Below are 23,027 nucleotides of genomic sequence, written 5' to 3'. Positions count from 1 at the left end.
CCCTATACACGCTTCACAGTGCACTCTTACGAAAAAGCAGCATACTTCAGGGCTCTTAAAATGCCAAAGAAAGGAGCACTAGTCACAAACGCTACTAGTGTAGGTGTAACAAACAGTAGCCATATACATTCAGACCACACAGACACAGGATGAAAGTCAAGGGAAACCGTGTTCCCAAGAGGCACTACCGCCTCTACTCACCACCTCAAGGGTGCATCGATCATCCTTTTTTCCTGTGTGTCTTCGTAAGCGTCCTTAAAGTGCAGATTCTAAGAGCCCACTTGGCAAACACTGCAACGTCCTCAGTAAAGCGTCAAACTATGCGGGAGGGGGTGTGTTCCGGTCGTCTCTCACCATGTGGTATCCATGGACCAATCCGGAGCAGATTACACTATTGCTTGGAAATCCTCTAGGAAACTTTGGAGCTCACGTCCTAAAACCGCTGCTGCAGCCCAGGAATAATAAGCAGCAAAAAAGGATATTGCAGACAGCGGTTGGTAGAAGTTAAAACGTAATCTTTATTGAACAAGTTTTAAAACACTCCAGAGGTCAGCACAGGTACATCACAACGAATAGTCCGCTAACATGTTTCGGCCTCAGGCCGTAATCATAGCTAAAGGACAATGCACCTGAGCCACTTAACCCCTTAATGACAACTGACATACCAGGTACGTCATGCATTAACAAGCAGTTAATGACAATAGACGTACCTGGTACGTCAGTTGTCTAACAGAGTGCTGGAAGTGATCACAACCACTTCCAGCAGCTCTGAGGGTATTGCAGTGATGCCTCGATATGGAGGCATCCTGCAATACCCCTTTACAAGCTTCCGATGCAGAGAGAGCCACTCTGTGGCCCTCTCTGCACTGGTAGCGATGGTGCCGATGGTGCCGTTTGACCGGGTGGGAGGAGGGAGCGTGTGCGTGCGTGCACGATGCGTGCGCGTGTGCACAATGCGCGCGCGTGCACGAGGGCATGCACGTGGACGCGTGTGCACGTGCACGTGCACACATTAGCCAAACTGACACCAATGAAGTTAGGAAGGGGGAAAATAGTTAAAAAAAAAATTTTTCCATATAAAAGGATCTGGGAGGGGGAGGGGGTGGGGGTATTGTGGGGGGGGCTGCTACACTACAGAAATAATTAAAAATAAAAATAAAAGTTAAAAATAAAATTAAAATACTTTGGTTTGTGGGGCCAAACTGGGTACTGGCAGACAGCTGCCAGTACCCAAGATGGCGGTAATTAGGTAGGGGAGAGGGTTAGAGAGCTGGAGGGGGGGATCAGGGAGGTTGGTGCTAAGGAAGGGGTTCATCACAACTAAAATATTTTATTATTTTTATTTAAAAAAAAAAAAAAATTATTTTATTTAGTACTGGCAGACTTTCTGCCAGTACTTAAGATGGCGGGAACAATTGTGGGGTGGGGGAGGGAAGAGAGCTGTTTGGGAGGGATCAGGGGGTGGGATGTGTCAGGTGGGAGGCTGATCTCTAAAATTAACCCTGCAAGCTCCTTACAAGCTACCTAATTTAACCCCTTCACTGCTGGGCATAATTCACGTGTGGTGCGCAGCAGCATTTAGCGGCCTTCTAATTACCAAAAAGCAACGCCAAAGCCATATAGTCTGCTATTTCTGAACAAAGGGGATCCCAGAGAAGCTTTTACAACAATTTCTGCCATAATAACACAAGCTGTTTGTAAATAATTTCAGTGAGAAACCTAAAATTGTGAAAAATGTAAAGTTTTTTTTTTTTTTGCTCGCATTTGGCGGTGAAATGGTGGCATAAAATATACCAAAATGGGCCTAGATCAATACTTGGGGTTGTCTACTACACTACACTAAAGCTAAAATTAACACTACAAGCTCCCTACAAGCTCCCTAATTAACCCCTTCACTCCTGGACATAAAACACGTGTGGTGCGCAGCGGCATTTAGCGGCCTTCTAATTACCAAAACGCAACCACAAAGCCATATGTCTGTTATTTCTGAAAAAGGGGATCCCAGAGAAGAATTTACAACCATTTGTGCCATAATTGCAGAAGCTGTTTATAAATAATTTCAGTGGGAAACCTAAAGTTTGTGACAAAATTTGTGAAAAAGTTAACCTTTTTTGATTTTTTATCGCATTTGGCGGTGAAATGGTGGCATGAAATATACCAAAATGAGCCTAGATCAATACTTTGGGATGTCTTCTAAAACAAAATATATACATGTCAAGGGATATTCAGGTATTCCTGACAGATATCAGGGTTCCAAAGTAACTAGCGCTAATTTTGAAAAAAAGTGGTTTGGAAATAGTAAAGTGCTACTTGTATTTATTGCCCCATAAATTGCAAAAAAAGCAAAGAACGTGCAAACATTGGGTATTTCTAAACTCAGTACAAAATTTATAAACTATTTAGCATCAGTGTTTTTTGGTGATTGTAGATGTGTAACAGATTTTGGGGGTCAAAGTTAGAAAAAGTGTGTTTTTTTCCATTTTTTCCTCATATTTTATCATTTTTTTTTAGTAAATTATAAGATATGATGAAAATAATGGTATCTTTAGAAAGTCCATTTAATGGCGAGAAAAACGGTATATAATATGTGTGGGTACAGTAAACGAGTAAGAGGAAAATTACAGCTAAACGCAAACACTGCAGAAATGTAAAAATAGCCATTGTCATTAAGGGTAAGAAAATTGAAAAATGGTCCAGTCATTAAGGGGTTAAAAGGCATCAGGATCACCCTGATTGGGTAAAATCAAAGAACACGTTGTGTGAAGAATTTACCCTATGGGAACTTACATATATGTATATATACAGCCTAATATTAATTCTGGACAGATAAGTACTTGCAATGAATGGCGGAGCTAAAATGTAACTAAATAATTAATGGATTCAATGTTTGAATATAATAGAGGTGATAACATTTTCTATTTCAAACACACAATTAAATAAACATCATTATTATTGCAGTGATAACAGTTAACCTATATCTCAACAGCTCATGGCTGGCATGTTAATGTCACTAACATACATTTTATAACATAAAAGATATAAAGCTCAGACACCTGTTTTAATTAAACTCAACATCAGCCTAGAAATCAGCATAAAAAGTACTTGAACATTATTTTAGAAAAAGCTTCAAAAATGAAGTATGTAGAAAGGAGCCTATACTGTGCAATGTATAAATGTAAAATATATTATATTACATTGAATAAACATGATGACTAAAGCACTTAAAAGAGGGACATGATATTTAATTGGACTTAAAGAACAATATATATTAAAGGAAAATTGATAATATTATAGTTAAGAACATTGAGAGCATAAAGAGATATACTCACAAAATTCACAACATACAACACTTACAATATTAACTAGGAACAGGTTACGTGCAGGTCAAGCACAAAATTAGAACGGAGAAGAAAAACAATTAGCAAAGCTAATTTGGACAAAAGAGGACAAAATTAGGACAGGCTACTGCACAAGAGGGAAAATGTACACAGCCCAATACAATAGAATAAACTACTCCCAATAGTTAATTAGGTCATATTCTGAATTTAGACCTGTAGGTACACGCGTTTGCAATTTAAAAATCCAAAACATTTCCCTCTTCTGCAGCAGCCTGTCTCTATCGCTCCCTCTAGGGGGGCAAAACACTCTCTCAATAGCCTGCCACCTAAGTGTATCCACACTTTTCTGGTGACATTTCGCAAAATGTTGCACCAATGGTGTTGAAGCTACACCTGCTTGTATTGTGGATAGATGATTCCGAATACGCACCTTTACCTCAGTAGTCGTGAGTCCGACGTACTGTAAATGGCACATAATGCAACTTAGCACATAGACCACATAAGTGGAAGTACATTTAAGACAGGACTGTATGGAATAAATCTCTCCAGTGACTTCAGACTTGATACTATCAGATGGTAAAACGTATACACACACCCTACATTTGTTCCGGCACTTAAAGATGCCTCTATGTGTTAGCCAGGAGCTCTGTCTTTGATCGATTTTAGGTAAAACAGAAGGGGATAATAAATTACCCAATGTGGTTGTCTTCCTATATGAGCAGCGTAAACCTTGAGCAATACAATGCTCAAGCTTATCATCAGCCGCCAAAAATGAAAAATGTTTTTTGACTATTTTGCAAATATCTGTATATTCCTGACTAAATTCTGTGACAAAAGTTACTCCTTTATGTTCATTAGTGGCTTTAGACTTATTATTTGCACCATCATTACCCAAAACCTTTGACCTATCAAGGACATCTACCTGACTCCTGGCCTTCTTAATAACCTTGGCACTATACCCTCTGTGTTTTAACCTGTTAGTCAAATCTTTTGACTGTTCAGCACATTTATGTGGTGAAGAACAGTTACGTTTGACCCGGATAAATTGGCCTTTGGCCACAGCAAAGGGTACATGTCTAGAGTGGCAACTCTGTGCATAAAGGAGGGTATTCCCAGCTATGGGCTTCCTGTAGATCTCCGTTTCTACTTTACCATCCTTCGTGCCTGTGATCGTAATGTCCAAAAAATGAATCACGTTGCCCTGTAACTCACTGGTGAACTTAATTCCAATAATTGGAGTTCAGATATGCAATGAAGGACATGAAATGTGACTCACTCCCATTCCACACGAGGAGCAAATCATCTATGTAGCGGCCATAGAAATGGATACATTCTCCAAAGGGGTTCCCATCTCCATAGACGTGGGACAGCTCCCCCCAACCCATAAAAAGGTTGGCATAGGAGGGGGCTGTCCCACACCTCTGGAGATAGAAACCATCCTCAAAAGAAAAATAATTATGCGTGAGCAAAAATTTAAGAACTCTGAGAATAAAGTGTCTAAATTCAGTAGAAATTCCAGTGGTTTTCAGAACAAGTCACTGTTCTACCCTATTCAGACAAGGGGCAACACCCTGGAGACTTTTTTCAAGCGTGTAGAACGTGACCTAGTTAAACTCAAAAATTCTGTTGGGTATCAAGCACCCAATCTGTCCAGTCCGGAGAGGGCCGCCCTTAAAGAGCTTCAAGAAAATCATGACATAGTCATACGTTCAGCCGATAAGGGGGGCTCAGTCGTGGTCTTGGACAGATTGGAATATGTGAATGAGGCTTTACGTCAACTTGATAACATTGAAGACTATATTCCCCTCCCCAGGGACCCGACCACTGATTTTAAAAGGGAGCTTTTGGACATATTGGATGATGGTTTGGAGGATGGGCACTACGACTGGAAAACTTTTGAGTTTTTAGTGGTCGACTATCCGGTAGTGCCCATCTTCCACCACCTGCCAAAGGTGCACAAATCCCTTGAGGACGTTAGGGGACATCCTATAGTTAGTGGAATTGGTTCATTGATGGAACATGTCTCACAGTGGGTGGATAGCCTTCTGCAACCCCTAGTCCAAAATTTGCATAGCCACATTCAAGACACTAAAGATGTCATCTGTACACTTGAACAATTGAAATGGCAGCATAATAGTTATAAGTGGGCCACAATTGATGTGGTCGCATTATACTCCTCCATTCCACACGAGGAGGGTCTAGTAGCAGTCAATTTCTTTCTGGAGTTTTATTCTGACTTTTCTACTGAATTTAGACACTTTATTCTCAGAGTTCTTACATTTTTGCTCACGCATAATTATTTTTCTTTTGAGGATGGTTTCTATCTCCAGAGGCGTGGGACAGCTATGGGGGCGAAGTTTGCCCCCTCCTATGCCAACCTTTTTATGGGTTGGTGGGAGCTGTCCCACGTCTATGGAGATGGGAACCCCTTTGGAGAATGTATCCATTTCTATGGCAACTACATAGATGATTTGCTCCTCGTGTGGAATGGGAGTGAGTCACATTTCATGTCCTTCATTGCATATCTGAACTCCAATAATATTGGAATTAAGTTCACCAGTGAGTTACAGGGCAACGTGATTAATTTTTTGGACATTACGATCACAGGCACGAAGGATGGTAAAGTAGAAACGGAGATCTACAGGAAGCCCATAGCTGGGAATACCCTCCTTCATGCACAGAGTTGCCACCCTAGACATGTACCCTTTGCTGTGGCCAAAGGCCAATTTATCCGGGTCAAACGTAACTGTTCTTCACCACATAAATGTGCTGAACAGTCAAAAGATTTGACTAACAGGTTAAAACACAGAGGGTATAGTGCCAAGGTTATTAAGAAGGCCAGGAGTCAGGTAGATGTCCTTGATAGGTCAAAGGTTTTGGGTAATGATGGTGCAAATAATAAGTCTAAAGCCACTAATGAACATAAAGGAGTAACTTTTGTCACAGAATTTAGTCAGGAATATACAGATATTTGCAAAATAGTCAAAAAACATTTTTCATTTTTGGTGGCTGATGATAAGCTTGAGCATTGTATTGCTCAAGGTTTACGCTGCTCATATAGGAAGACAACCACATTGGGTAATTTATTATCCCCTTCTGTTTTACCTAAAATCGATCAAAGACAGAGCTCCTGGCTAACACATAGAGGCATCTTTAAGTGCCGGAACAAATGTAGGGTGTGTGTATACGTTTTACCATCTGATAGTATCAAGTCTGAAGTCACTGGAGATATTTATTCCATACAGTCCTGTTTTAAATGTACTTCCACTTATGTGGTCTATGTGCTAAGTTGCATTATGTGCCATTTACAGTACGTCGGACTCACGACTACTGAGGTAAAGGTGCGTATTTGGAATCATCTATCCACAATACAAGCAGGTGTAGCTTCAACACCATTGGTGCAACATTTTGCGAAATGTCACCAGAAAAGTGTGGATACACTTAGGTGGCAGGCTATTGAGAGAGTGTTTTGCCCCCCTAGAGGGGGCGATAGAGACAGGCTGCTGCAGAAGAAGGAAATGTTTTGGATTTTTAAATTGCAAACGCGTGTACCTACAGGTCTAAATTCAGAATATGACCTAATTAACTATTGGGAGTAGTTTATTCTATTGTATTGGGCTGTGTACATTTTCCCTCTTGTGCAGTAGCCTGTCCTAATTTTGTCCTCTTTTGTCCAAATTAGCTTTGCTAATTGTTTTTCTTCTCCGTTCTAATTTTGTGCTTGACCTGCACGTTACCTGTTCCTAGTTAATATTGTAAGTGTTGTATGTTGTGAATGTTGCGAGTATATCTCTTTATGCTCTCAATGTTCTTAACTATAATATTATCAATTTTCCTTTAATATATATTGTTCTTTAAGTCCAATTAAATATCATGTCCCTCTTTTAAGTGCTTTAGTCATCATGTTTATTCAATGTAATATAATATATTTTACATTTATACATTGCACAGTATAGGCTCCTTTCTACATACTTCATTTTTGAAGCTTTTTCTAAAATAATGTTCAAGTACTTTTTATGCTGATTTCTAGGCTGATGTTGAGTTTAATAAAAACAGGTGTCTGAGCTTTATATCTTTTATGTTATAAAATGTATGTTAGTGACATTAACATGCCAGCCATGAGCTGTTGAGATATAGGCTAACTGTTATCACTGCAATAATAATGATGTTTATTTAATTGTGTGTTTGAAATAGAAAATGTTATCACCTCTATTATATTCAAACATTGAATCCATTAATTATTTAATTACATTTTAGCTCCGCCATTCATTGCAAGTACTTATCTGTCCAGAATTAATATTAGGCTGTATATATACATATATGTAAGTTCCCATAGGGTAAATTCTTCACACAACGTGTTCTTTGATTTTACCCAATCAGGGTGATCCTGATGCCTTTTAAGTGGCTCAGGTGCATTGTCCTTTAGCTATGATTACGGCCTGAGGCCGAAACATGTTAGCAGACTATTCGTTGTGATGTACCTGTGCTGACCTCTGGAGTGTTTTAAAACTTGTTCAATAAAGATTACGTTTTAACTTCTACCAACCGCTGTCTGCAATATCCTTTTTTGCTGCTATATATATATATAGATATATACAATGTATATATATATATATATATATATATATATATATATATATATATATATATATATATATATACATATGCACATATAAACATAAATATACACATATATAGACATATATACACACATACACATTTTTAAACATATACAGTGTGTATATATATATATATATATATATACAGTATAATATATATATATATATATATATATATATATATATATATATATATATATATATATATATATATATATATATATATATATATATATATATATATATATATAAATATATATATACATAAATATTATATTTAGTATCAGCATCTTTATTAGAATGCAAGCAGAAAATACAGGATATTTGTATGCAGTATTAAAAAAAAAAAGAAAAAAGAAAAGAAGAAAACAGCTTCTATAGGCTAAAGTGTAAGAATTTACACTTGAGCAATAGCAGGAACCTGGCTCTCATAAACCTAAAAGGAATGGAACCCTTATTAATGTCGTTGCCTTCACCTGTATTTGTCGTACTATTTCATGTAAAAATGACTACTGTGAAAAAGGTCTATTACACCAGGTTTGTGCAAGACATGCTTGAGCATTACATACACATGTGGTATGAGTTTAATTTGTTAGAAGCTTGCTAATAAGACAAACTTTCATTCACATTATTCCATTCAAACTGCCAAATATCACAGAATTTGTCAGACATTAAATCATACTTTTGCATCAGCAAGGCCATTCTCAAAGAGGAATCTGCAAAAAAAAATGGATACTCAAGGTATGATATTCAAGCTGTTATAAAGAAATTTGAAGAATCAGGAGAGGTTGAGGACAAAAAAAAATGACTGGAAGGTCAAGAAAACTTTCAAAATCTGATGAGAAGTTTCTCAGAGTTTCTTCTTTGAGAGAGCTTAAGAAGTCCAGCAAGGACCTGGCTCAGCATCTGGCAGCTTCATCTAGATGCCAAGTTGACTCTTCTACAGTCCATAAAAGTTAATGACGTGCAAAGTACCACATGTCCTGATAGGCTTAAAGATCCAGGTCATTAATGATAGGCTATTGTATGCTTTTTAAACGGAACCAATTACAGTTAACCCTATCCCTGACGAAGTGCCGATCCAGGCACGAAACATGTTGGAGTGGTGAATAGCGGCTAACTGGTTCACTAGCTGTGATATTGATATATATGTACTACATTATGAGAACTTTTACCTGCACTTGCTAATAAAAGTTATATTTTATACCTTCAATCTTGGCACATTGGACGGCTGATTTATTTCATCCTGGATGGTGAAATCTTATGTTCCTACAGTCCATAAAAGCTTGATCAGGAATGGTCTTTGTGATAGGGTAGCAGCCAAGAAACTACTCTTTCAAAAGGGGAACAGGGTGAAAAGGTTAATATATGCTAAAGCTCACAAAGATTGGAATGAAGATTACCGGTAGTAGAAAAGAGTATTATGGAGTGACAAATCCAAGTTTGAAATGTTTTGGTCCAATCATCGACAATATGTGAGAAGAGGAGTTGAAGAGAGATGGAAGAATGAGTGCTTGCAGCCTTCAATGAAACATGGTGGAGGGTCTCTACCGGGGCTGCATTTCTGCCAGTGGTGTTGGTGATTTTGTCTAAATTGATGGGATCATGAATGCTGAAAAGTACAGACAGGTTTTAATTCATCACGCCATTCCTTCTGGAAAGCGCCTGATTGGGAATGGTTTTATTTTTCAGCATGATAACGATCCCCAGCACACTGCTAACCAAGCACACTGCTAATGAAATGAAATCATATATGGGGGCCTAGTTATCAAGCCGTCAACCTCAAATACGCTGGAATTCCGCAGCGTATTTGTGGCGAGGCTGATTCGCCTTAGTTATCAAAGGCTCGAGACCGGCAAAAGTAGAATTTTGTGACGTAAACTTCGATCCGCCGGACTCAGTCCGACACAGATCGATTCTTACGTCACTCCAGATGTTCCGCACACAAGTGCGGCACATTCTCACTACTTTTGCTAGTTATCAAAAAACTAGCAGGTACGCTCGGCACTTTTACGGCCCAGCGTACCTGGTTTTCAAACCGCCACCCCTGGAGGTGGCGGATCCCATAGGAATCAATGGGAGTCTGACCATAGCGAAAGTACAAGTTCGCTGCTGACAGACATCCCATTGATTCCTATGGGAGCTGTCTACACCTAACACCCTAACATGTACCCCGAGTCTAAACACCGCTAATCTGACCCCCCCTACACCGCCGCAACTAAATAATGTTATTACCCCCTAAACCGCCGCTCCCGGAGCCCACCGCAAGCTACTCTATACATATTAACCCCTAAACCGCCGCTCCCGGAGCCCACCGCAACTATAATAAATGTATTAACCCCTAAACCGCCGCTCCCTGAACCCGCCGCAGCCTATATTAAATGTATTAACCCCTATCCTGCCCCCCTACACCGTCGCCACCTATAATAAATTTATTAACCCCTAATTTGCCCCCCCTACACCGTCGCCACCTATAATAAATTTATTAACCCCTATCCTGCCCCCCACTACGCCGCCGCCACTGTAATAAAATGATTAACCCCTAAACCTAAGTCTAACCCTAACCCTAACGCCCCCCTAACTTAAATATTAATTAAATAAATCTAAATAAATTAACTCTTATTAACTAAATGAATCCTATTTAAAACTAAATACTTACCTTTAAAATAAACCCTAATATAGCTACAATATAAATAATAATTATATTATAGCTATCTTAGGATTTATATTTATTTTACAGGTAACTTTCAATTTATTTTAACCATGTACAATAACTATTAAATAGTTATTAACTATTTAATAGCTTACCTAGCTAAAATAAAGAGAAATGTACCTGTGAAATAAATCCTAACCTAAGTTACAATTACACCTAACACTACACTATACTTTAATAAATTATTCCTATTTAAAAATAAATACTTACCTGTAAAATAAACCCTAAGATAGCTACAATGTAATTAATAATTATATTATAGCTATCTTAGGATTTATATTTATTTTACAGGTAACTTTGTATTTATTTTAGCTAGTTAGAATAGTTATTAAATAGTTATTAACTATTTAATAACTACCTAGCTAAAAGAAATACAAAATTACCTGTAAAATAAATCCTAACTTAAGTTACAATTAAACCTAATACTACACTATCATTAAATTAACTAAATAAACTACCTACAAATAACTACAATTAAATACAATTACATAAACTAACTAAAGTACAAAAAATAAAAAAAGCTAAGTTACAAAAAATAAAAAAGTAAGTTACAAACATGTTAAAAATATTACAACAATTTTAAGCTACTTACACCTAATCTAAGCCCCCTAATAAAATAACAAACCCCCCCAAAATAAAAAAAATCCCTACCCTATTCTAAATTAAATAAATTTCAAAGCTATTTTACCTTACCAGCCCTTAAAAGGGCCATTTGTGGGGGCATGCCCCAAAAAGTTCAGCTCTTTTGCCTGTAAAAGAAAAATACAACCCCCCCCCAACATTAAAACCCACCACCCACATACCCCTAATCTAACCCAAACCCCCCTTACAAAAACCTAACACTAATCCCCTGAAGATCAACCTACCTTGAGTCGTCTTCACTCATCCGAGCCACCGATGGAACTGAAGAGGACATCCGGAGCGGAAGAAGTTAATCCTCCAAGCGGCGCTGAAGAAATCTTCCATCCGATGAAGTCATCATCCAGGCGGCGCTGAAGAAGTCTTCGATCCGGCCGATGTCATCTTCAAAGAGGCGCTGAAGAGGTCTTCTATCCGGGCAAAGTCATCTTCCAAGCCGGGTCTTGAATCTTCCTTCCGCCGACGCGGAACCACCTTCTTCACCGACGGACTACGACGAATGACGGCTCCTTTAAGGGACGTCATCCAAGATGGCGTCCCCTCAATTCCGATTGGCTGATAGGATTCTATCAGCCAATCGGAATTAAGGTAGGAAAAATCTGATTGGCTGATGGAATCAGCCAATCAGATTGAGCTCGCATTCTATTGGCTGTTCCGATCAGCCAATAGAATGCGAGCTCAATCTGATTGGCTGATTGGATCAGCCAATCGGATTGAACTTGAATCTGATTGGCTGATTCCATCAGCCAATCAGATTTTCCTACCTTAATTCCGATTGGCTGATAGAATCCTATCAGCCAATCGGAATTGAGGGGACGCCATCTTGGATGACGTCCCTTAAAGGAGCCGTCATTCGTCGTAGTCCGTCGGTGAAGAAGGTGGTTCCGCGTCGGCGGAAGGAAGATTCAAGACCCGGCTTGGAAGATGACTTCGCCCGGATAGAAGACCTCTTCAGCGCCTCTTTGAAGATGACATCGGCCGGATCGAAGACTTCTTCAGCGCCGCCTGGATGATGACTTCATCGGATGGAAGATTTCTTCAGCGCCGCTTGGAGGATTAACTTCTTCCGCTCCGGATGTCCTCTTCAGTTCCATCGGTGGCTCGGATGAGTGAAGACGACTCAAGGTAGGATGATCTTCAGGGGATTAGTGTTAGGTTTTTGTAAGGGGGGTTTGGGTTAGATTAGGGGTATGTGGGTGGTGGGTTTTAATGTTGGGGGGGGTTGTATTTTTCTTTTACAGGCAAAAGAGCTGAACTTTTTGGGGCATGCCCCCACAAATGGCCCTTTTAAGGGCTGGTAAGGTAAAAGAGCTTTGAAATTTATTTAATTTAGAATAGGGTAGGGATTTTTTTTATTTTGGGGGGGTTTGTTATTTTATTAGGGGGCTTAGATTAGGTGTAAGTAGCTTAAAATTGTTGTAATATTTTTAACATGTTTGTAACTTACTTTTTTATTTTTTGTAACTTAGCTTTTTTTATTTTTTGTACTTTAGTTAGTTTATGTAATTGTATTTAATTGTAGTTATTTGTAGGTAGTTTATTTAGTTAATTTAATGATAGTGTAGTATTAGGTTTAATTGTAACTTAAGTTAGGATTTATTTTACAGGTAATTTTGTATTTCTTTTAGCTAGGTAGTTATTAAATAGTTAATAACTATTTAATAACTATTCTAACTAGCTAAAATAAATACAAAGTTACCTGTAAAATAAATATAAATCCTAAGATAGCTATAATATAATTATTAATTATATTGTAGCTATCTTAGGGTTTTTTTTACAGGTAAGTATTTATTTTTAAATAGGAATAATTTATTAAAGTATAGTGTAGTGTTAGGTGTAATTGTAACTTAGGTTAGGATTTATTTCACAGGTACATTTCTCTTTATTTTAGCTAGGTAAGCTATTAAATAGTTAATAACTATTTAATAGTTATTGTACATGGTTAAAATAAATTGAAAGTTACCTGTAAAATAAATATAAATCCTAAGATAGCTATAATATAATTATTATTTATATTGTAGCTATATTAGGGTTTATTTTAAAGGTAAGTATTTAGTTTTAAATAGGATTCATTTAGTTAATAAGAGTTAATTTATTTAGATTTATTTAATTAATATTTAAGTTAGGGGGGCGTTAGGGTTAGGGTTAGACTTAGGTTTAGGGGTTAATCATTTTATTACAGTGGCGGCGGCGTAGTGGGGGGCAGGATAGGGGTTAATAAATTTATTATAGGTGGCGACGGTGTATGGGGGGGCAGATTAGGGGTTAATAAATTTATTATAGGTGGCGACGGTGTAGGGGGGGCAGGATAGGGGTTAATAGGTTTAATATAGGTTGCGGCGGGTTCATGGAGCGGCGGTTTAGGGGTTAAACTATTTATTTAGTTGCGGAGAGGTGCGGGATCAGCAGGATAGGGGTTAATAATTTTATAATAGAGGGCGACGGTATAGGGGGGGCAGGATAGGGGTTACTAGGTATAATGTAGGTGGCAGCGGTGTCCGTGAGCGGCGGTTTAGGGGTTAATACATTTATAAGAGTTGTGGCGGGGTCTAGGTGCGGCGTTTTAGGGGTTAATACATTTATAAGAGTTGCGGCAGGGTCTAGGAGCGGCGGTTTAGGGGTTAGTAACTTTATTTAGTTGCGGGGGGCTCCGGGGGCGCCGGTATAGGGGGTAGAACAGTGCAGTTTAGTGTGAGTGCTTAGTGACAGGCTAGCAATAAAGCTGGGAAAAAGCCGAAGGGCAGCGAGATCGGATGAGTGATAACTGTCACAGTCCGCTGCTCATCGCCCCGCGGCTTTTTGACAGCTTTATTTGATAACTTAGGCGTATTTTTTCAGGTCTGCGGCGGCGAAGGTAGGCGAGCTTAGGCGGACGTATTGGGCCGGCGAAGCCAGAAAAGTAGACGGCTTGATAACTACCCCCCATGGAGAGAAAAGTAGCTGATAAAACACTGACAGTTATTGACTGGCCTAAACAGAGTACAGCTTTGAATATTATAGAGACAGTATGGGATCATCTGGACAGAGATAAAAATGAAAGACAACCTAAATCTAAAGAAGAACTATGGGAAGTGCGGAAAGAAGCCTGGAATAATATACAGGAAAATTACTTCAGAAAACATCAGGAAAGTCTCCCCAAAAGAGTTCAAGATGTGCTTAGTGCCAAGGGAGGTCACACTAAATACTGACTTTTGCTAAAAAATCCAATTTGTTCTGAAAATTGTATTTTTATTATATTTTGTGTACATATTTCCTGTATTTTCTGTTTGTATCTTAATAAAGAGGCCAAAAAAATAAATATGGATGGTCATTAAAACTTTGCTAATTCCTAAAACCTAATGATGGCCTAAGACTTTTGCACAGTACTGTGTGTATATATATATATATATATATATATATATATATATATATATATATATATATATATATATATATATATATATATATATATATATATATATCAGTTTTGGCTTGCACAAACTATAACTTTCAATTTGTAATACCAGCTAACCCTTTTCTGGATAACGCACTTTAGCATGGACTGTAATATTACAGTTGTGCACTAATGGTAGTGCAGTCCAGCGATATTGATTAGCACAACAATTGTAATCTTGCTCTATGGTGGGAGAACAAGTCTATGTTAAAAAAAATGCCCTGTCTCTTTAAAGAGGGACAGTGCTTGGCTGCTAGACAGGAGATTGCTGCTGTGCTGCAAACATAGGAAAATATCATCTATTCTTCAAAAAGGTAAGTTGACATGATGAGAGCATGACCATAGTGTAGTTTACCATATAGTCAATAAAAGTGGTACTGTCATTTGTCAAGACCCTGTGACATGGGGGCCTATAGGGCTGCATAATAGAGTGCTGGAATTGATTCAGAGATGGATCATATTGTTCTGACTACAAATAAACATAACAACAAACACTTCAGATTTGAAGAGAAGCACAGACCACACTACCATTCTCCCAAAAATGTGAAAATTGTTCATGAATGCAGAAAGGGGAGGGTATGTAAAGAGGAAGTGAAGAATCTGGAAGACAGGGACGTTACCTCCAAATCATATGAAGCTAGCACCCAGGTGTCAGTATACTATTTTAATAATATGAGAGAAAAATATATATATTTATGAAAGGTCTTCCTATATAGAGGAAATAGTTATTGGATGTAGTGTACCATCGCTGTCTGTGTGTGTGAGAGAAACCATATAGACATAAACCCTTTCCTTCACACTAACCATGCTCTGTAGAATGACATTCGTGTAACTAACATGGCTTCATTCCAAAGCAGCCAGAATGCACCTGAAAAATGTGGAAAATTAATCTTTTCAAAATTAAACATACCAAACATACTTTGGTTGCCCTGAATAGTGAGGGGTCATTAATAAAGTAAATAAATTTACATCATCATCACCATTTGGTTTAATTTCATATAATGAATATTGGCAACACCACTTATTATGTCATTTCACATGTTAGAAAAGCCAGGTCCCATGTGTATTCCTGCTAAAAGGATATGGAAGTGATGCATACAATTGAATTGATCTCTTCCATTTCTAATCTTTTATGTTAATGTAATATCCTATATAAAATGTACATTTGTAAATATAGCACACTTATGCATCTGTGACATTAAGGGATTGGGCCATATATCTACTAATTAGGGCTTTTAGCAATCTCCCTCAAAAATACTGAATGGCCAGTAGATGACTGCAGGGGAATATGCAGGGCCATGATCATACCTCAGATCAAACAATGACACTGCAGCCCCTAACAGGTATAGTGTAGGTCTACACCAGATTTGTTATTAGATCCCAAGGTCCTGTAGCCCGAGTTAGTTAAATGTCCATATAAGACCTTTTATCATACCCATGGTCCTACAGCCCCTGACAATAATATTTCCACCCATGATTTCCCATCAGATCTCATGGTCCTGCAGCCCCTGAGGGTAATATGTCTACACTAGAAATTTAAATCTGACCCCATGACCCTGCAGCCTCTGATAGTTATATGTCCACACCAGCCTTCATATAAAATACCATGGCCCCATAGCAGATGCTCACATACAATTACAGATTAGATCCATGATCTTGCAGGTCATGCTAGTTAGATGCCCACATAAGTCCTCAGATCTGAGCCATGTCCCTGTTTCCCTTGTCAGTTCTACGGCCACATCATATCTCATATAAGACTTAATCAGTCAAGTGTTAATATATTCTATAGCTATTTTATGGGGCTGCTAGTGGAAATTAATGGTATGTCCATTTTAATCCAGAATCCAACAAAATTCCAGCACTGAGGGTACTGTATGCAGCCACAGGGGCACCAGAAACCCCTTCAAATATGCAAAAAATCCAAGAGTGTGGCAGCACAACAAATTTTATTTGGAACACACAAGGAAAAACAGCAGAGCAACATTTCGGGAGTGTTTCCCTTTGTCAAGCTCACAAAGCTTGACAAAGGTAAACACTCCTGAAACGTTGCTCTGCTGTTTTTCCTTTTGTGTTCCAAATAAAATTTGTTGTGCTGCCACACTCTTGGATTTTTTGCATATGTCCATTTTAATACCAGACATCTAACAAAGCTTCTAAAGAAGATATAAAACACAAATATAAACTTAAGAGCGCTAAGTAAAATATTCTAGAATTGAAAATATAAGTTCAGCTTCCACAAAAAATGCATAAAAAAGTCATAAATTTAACTTCCTCAAATGAAATTTAAATATAGTCTAGAATGCTAGTCTAGTCTAGAATGCTGCTACCATCTGGCATCCAAATTCCTATAATACATGCCTTGTAACAACAGGATCTGCAAACAGAATAAGAAAAGACACTTCTTATATGTGTCAGAGAAGGGGTGGATTGACAAATCTGAATTTATTTATTTATTTATTTTTAAATTTTTTTCCAGAATCTACAAATGCACAGTTCATTTGACACTGCATTATCATCACAAAAGAGGACAAGATGTGATGCAATAATGTTTCAGACATGTTGACAAAGTTTTATTTTAGATAATCTAGAAAATTGACACTGTGTAGATTATCTTGTGCATCCCCAGTTGTATAAAAGAAAAGTCACCACTAGGTGTCACTCATGAGTAAAGTTCTGAGATCACTTTTTCCAGCATATACCATAGATACATTCTGCTCTTGGAAAATGAGATGGAATTTAGCTTTTCAAGTTTTAAAAATACATATATCAAAAAAGTTATTGTTAAAAGTTCTTGTTTATTTGCATTAGATTAATTTTCCTTTTTATGGTAGTGGAATTTTTTAATACCATATTTCAATATGTTTCAGTGGCATATTTACAATATTAATGACTCCTCATATTTGCTACAAACACATTTTCAAATGCATCCACAATTATTACAGACGACAATGTCACCATATTATTTGTAAAATTGTGCCTTAAACTTTCTGAAAACTTAGCCACTATAAACTCAATGAAACAATCCTGCTGTATGATTATATATTTATGTAGAGGTTTCTAAATTTCATTTGCCGTTTGTTGGAAATCTTGTGCCACTTGTTCAAGAGGATGTAGAGTCTACCAGTGTAAGTAATGTATTTACCTGTGTTTTAATTGGCATTATTGTAGCTGAGTTCATGAAACACATCATTGGTAGATGGAGGTAGTGAACTTGTGTTTTGTGTAATACAAGAAGTCAGTAGTAATGAGGTAATACACCACAGACTTTTATTTGACCCATTTTATGTATATTTCCTTCTTACTACATTTTTTAAAACTGTAATTAAATATATTTTTGGGTTACTAATGCATTGAGTATTGTCATCTTGAGATGTCATGATATTGGAGACCAATTTTCTTTTTCTGTATTAGGGTTTAGAAGTTAGAAAAAGCAGCAGGGTGAGTTGGGATGCATGGTCTAGTGAAGGTCCAGGAATTTTAATGACCTCTCTCTATTTTGCATTTCATAGCTGGTTTTGGGTGGTGTTTGATATATACATGTAGTGTGTTAATGTGTTAAACATGAAAGTTAAGCTCCATTTCAACAAAGGTAAAATGTTGTTGTATTTGTTATTGCTTATATACAGTATATATATATATATATATATATATATATATATATATATATATATATATATATATATATATATATATATATAAAACATTTTATTTTTTCAAATTGTACTGCCTTAATTTGACTACCTTTAATGAGATACACTCCAAAGTGATGTCATTTGGCAGTGGTCCCATGGTAGATAATAAAATATATAATTTACTGACTTCTTTGGTAGGACATATTTCATAAATCTTAAGTGATTGCAGTTTAGCCCTTTTTTTATAAAAAGATTAACATGAAAGGATAATTATAGCTTAAAAAACAGTAACGTTGGTCTAATCTCCAGTGCAGTATCTAACTCATCTAATATTCCAAATGGGATATAAGATCCTGTCTCTCTGTTTTAGACTTATATTTTTTATTCCAAAATAGATTACTATTATTATTATTTTGTATGACCATAACATGTTCCTTAAATGGCTATGGTTAGAGTTTGACCCTAACATGTGTAACAAGGAAAAACAAATACAAAAGCAAGATTAGTTAAAGTATTTTCAGTGGATAAAAGATGACAGTTATAGTCCAAGCAAGGGTATACATGTCAATAACAACTGGCTCAGATCATGTAAACATAACAATGCAATGCTAAAAATTAGCAATCCAAAGGGGATGTATGAGCTCATTGGCTGAAACTAAAATGTAAAATGTCTGGCTTTGGTTGTGTAGTAAATCTTAAATTCTGTCAGATAATCTGTGATTTAAAACCTTCATAGAACTCAACCGAAAAGGCATTATTTTAAGAAAATATTTAGTACAAATACTTTTTCAGCTTTTATATGGTGTTGGACTAAATCTGTTTAAGGGACATTAAACTTAACAAAATTCGAAGAAAACAATATTACTTGATTCTCCCATAAAGTATTTGGAGAACTATACATTAAAATGTACTTCTCTGATTCCTAGTTCATCTAACTGAGCTATTTCACTAAGATTTGTAGAGTTATTCTTTAGTGCTTCTGCCCAGTAGAATAACATAGGAATGAGATATGTTAATTCTCAGTGAATCCAAAGAAATGCATCTTATAACTATTATATTCAGTTTAAAGCACTGGTTTTCAAACCTGTTTTCATGTCTCATTAACGGGCCACATTGTGAGGATATCTGAACTAGAGCACAGGTGAAATAATCAGCTGATTAGTAAACCTGGTTATATTACCTGCTCTCATCCAAGATAATCCAGAAAACCTGGCCTGTTAGGGAGGCCTGAGGACAGGTTTGAAAAACCAGTGGCTTAAAGGGACATTCTAACATTTGCATTACCTTATGGTTATGTACCAAGCACAGCCTCTGATTGGTTGGTTGTGCGGCTGCTGCTTCTGAATGATTCACCAGCCATGTCCTCTAATGATTTAGAGCATGACATTTTTGCATTAGAATGTCACTTTAAATCAAAGTATGCACTGTGCATATACTGTATTAAGCATTGATTTTTATGATTTAAATATGTTTTCGAACCCAGAGCTTTAAAACCCTTTTCTGCCATTCCAAATCTAGTCTACTCATTGGGTATGGTTAATTTTGTGGTCGCTCTTACTTTTCCAGATGTTTTGATCCCTTTAGCAAGTGAGAGATATACAATTGCCCACGCCAGCAGCAGGCACAACACTAGTTGCCATCGAATCTCACCAGGGTATTCAATACCTGAAGATAACTTCAACATATTATACCTAAAAAGAAAAAAAATGATATTACAAAACTTTCTGCTTTTTTCATCAATCATGTGCTGACAAAGAGAAACAGGCTTAACCCCTTAATGACCACAATGTACCCTGTATGTCACTGGTCGTTAAGGGTTTTTTCAGGACATAATAGCACAAGTCTAGCAAGAAGACACTATTAATACCCTCCCTCCAGCAGGCTTTGTGGAATAGAGCAGTCTCAACGCTGGTGGCAAGACCGCGCTATAAAACAATCAAGTCCCAAAAAAAGGCCAATGACATACAGGGTACGTCGCTGGTCCTTAAGGGGTTAAAAAGCTCTAGTTGGTAGTGCCAATTTCATAGAAACTTGTTAAATCTGACTGCAAAGTCATTAATCAGGAAGGTATTATGTATCCAGCCAATGATAGGTTGTAGAGTGTCACTTTAAGTTGCAGGGGACTTTGTAGATAATCTTCTACAGCTACATGACTGGTTATTCTTTTCATACTTATACATAAATATGGCATGACCTTACTAAGGAAGGGCATAAGACAGTCATAGGCGGCCCTAGTGTTAGGTCAAATAGGCAATTGCGTAAGGCATAAAAAAAATGTTCTTTTTTGCCCATCAGACAGTTTTTTTTTCTCTCTTCTGATTCTCTTTCACCCCCTCTCTTGTTTGTATTATTTTCTTCCAGCTCTCATCTCACCTGGAATACATCTTCTTTAGCTATCCTCTGTTTCCCCCTCTTTCTTTTTCCACTTTCTCTCGTTCTTTTCACAACATTTCTCCTCTTTGTCTCCCTTGTTTTATGCAGTCTCTCCCTCTTCTAGCCTTTCAGTTTATTAATTCTCTACTTTCTTCCTTTTCCATTCCTCTTATCTCTTCTCCCTTTTTGTCTAACACTCTCTCCCTTTTCTCTCTCCTCTCTCACCCTTCCTCCTCTTTCTTCATTGTCTGTTTTTGCCCCTCTCCCTCTCTTCTCTACTGTCTCTCTCTTCATCCTCTTTCTCCTCTCTCTCCCCTTACGCACTCTCTTTACAATCTCTTTTTTTCTCTCTTTCTTCTTATTAATATTGAGAAATTTAGTGCAATGGAACTCCAAAGCATAAATTATTAAGGGAAGCCTTATATTTTTGTTTTGCCTAAGGCCTCACTAACTCTAGAGCCACCTCTGGAGACATGAGTGGTGAACCTATGGCATGAGTACCTATGGTTGTACTCATAACAAATATGCTGACAAACAATCACCTTTTGGGCAACCACCATACTTGCTTATTTTAATTGGATGTTTTTGTAGTGCTTAATAATGTATGTTCTGCATCCATGATGTATATCAGCAATTTAGCTTTATTTATTTTTTATATATTATGGATGTATTAAATGATGAATTGTATTGTTTCTTTAAAATTGTAAAAAGGTACTACAGACACTTGAGAGACTTTTTTTTAGGAGATCATCACTAATGTGGGTACATAATTACCCAAAAGAATCTCCACCCTTGGTATAAGATAATCAAAAGTGGACTTTGCTCAAAGATTAAAAATAGCTTTTCTAGAATCAAGGACACAAAAATATCAAATAAAAATATTAATTTAGCTTAATCATATATGTGTTTGATATTGGTAATACCCTTTGTATTAAAATGAGATTCTAATTTTTGTGCAGGGTAAAAGATAGGATAACTTCTACTGAGTTATATTGTTTACAGACCCTATGAACACTAATATTTTACAGATACCAGGGTAACCAATATTTACATTTTATTATTATTTTTATTTTTGACACATTGTATCATAAATCGCATGCCTGTTTATTATAGAATAACATTAAATCCCAGGGCAGTAATGATGAGTCTTACTTAAAGTATTCTTCACTCCCGCTGACGAATGTCTTGTTGGCATTGCTTGTGTAATTGACCATAGTCAAGTTAGGATAGGCGCTCATACAGAAAGTGCTGTTTTTAATTTGAATTTTGGGGTGTTCACCCATAACACATGAATCTGTAGAGAGAGAAAAATTCCAATGAGATATGACCTGTGCACCACAATAGTTTAGATCACGCTCAGATACCTGTAAGTTATAAAACCATCCTGTTCAGTGCCAAAGAGTGTTTGCACATTAGGCTAAAGACAATAAGATTTTTTTATGTTACCCCTCCCATTTTTACATGCCTACAAATACAGTTCATGTTTGCCTCATATATTTCTCACATTATTGCACAAAGAATAACCCATTATCTGCTATTGCAAGTGAATGGTTAAATATTTTACCAAAATCTTAACGTGGCCAAAGCATTTTTTTATTGTGCACTATACTATTTATGGATAGCACAGAGCACTATTAGTACACTCATTGAACTCGTATTACTAGATGTGAGTTAAAGGGACATGAAACCCAAAAATTTTCTTTCATGATTCAGATAGAGAATACAAATTTAAAAAACTTTCCAATGTACTTCTATTATTAAATTTGCTTCCTTCTCTTGTTATCCTTTGCTGAAAGGTTTATTTAGACAAGCTCAGGAGCAGCAAAGATCCTAGGTTCTAGCTGCTGATTGGTTGCTGCATATAAATACCAATTTTCATTGGCTCACCCAACGAAACCAGTAGTGCATTGCTGCTCCTTCAACAAATTATACCAAAAGAATAAAATAAATTAGATAATAGAAGTAAATTAGAAAGTTGTTTAAAATTGAAATCTCTATCTGAATCATTAAAGAAAAAAAATTGTGTTTCATGTCCCTTTAAGTGTTGCACTTCCAATTCAATCCACAATACAACTGTTAAATGTAGCACTTTTTAAAAGCTGAAGTAAACACTAATTATTAATAGTATAGCACAGAGCTATATGAATAACTACACTACTTACCCATCATTAGCTTAGCGCACCTTTGGCTTAGGGTCCGAGCAATATATGACATAAATTTTACTGCACACTCCCATAAAAGTCTATTTTGTGAGGAATTTAGCTCACACTCACTGTCGTG

The 23,027-nt window shown here is 37.0% G+C and overlaps 1 protein-coding gene across 1 annotated transcript in view; it reads right to left on the bottom strand.

Moving 5' to 3' along the window:
* SLC6A5 (solute carrier family 6 member 5) overlaps positions 1–23,027 on the bottom strand; it is a 188,306-nt gene that overhangs the window by 128,197 nt on the left and 37,082 nt on the right. Inside the window, exons 5-6 of the mRNA XM_053689312.1 lie at positions 21,900–22,041; positions 19,933–20,065 (exon numbers count right to left, since the gene is read on the bottom strand). Of these exons, the coding sequence (XP_053545287.1) occupies positions 19,933–20,065; positions 21,900–22,041 (275 nt within the window). The remainder of the gene's footprint in view (positions 1–19,932; positions 20,066–21,899; positions 22,042–23,027) is intronic.

This window comes from Bombina bombina, chromosome 7, assembly GCF_027579735.1.
Source record: "Bombina bombina isolate aBomBom1 chromosome 7, aBomBom1.pri, whole genome shotgun sequence".
Classification (NCBI taxonomy): Eukaryota; Metazoa; Chordata; class Amphibia; order Anura; family Bombinatoridae; genus Bombina; species Bombina bombina.
Note: the sequence above shows the minus strand (reverse complement) of the source record. Positions and strands in the feature narration are given on the sequence as shown.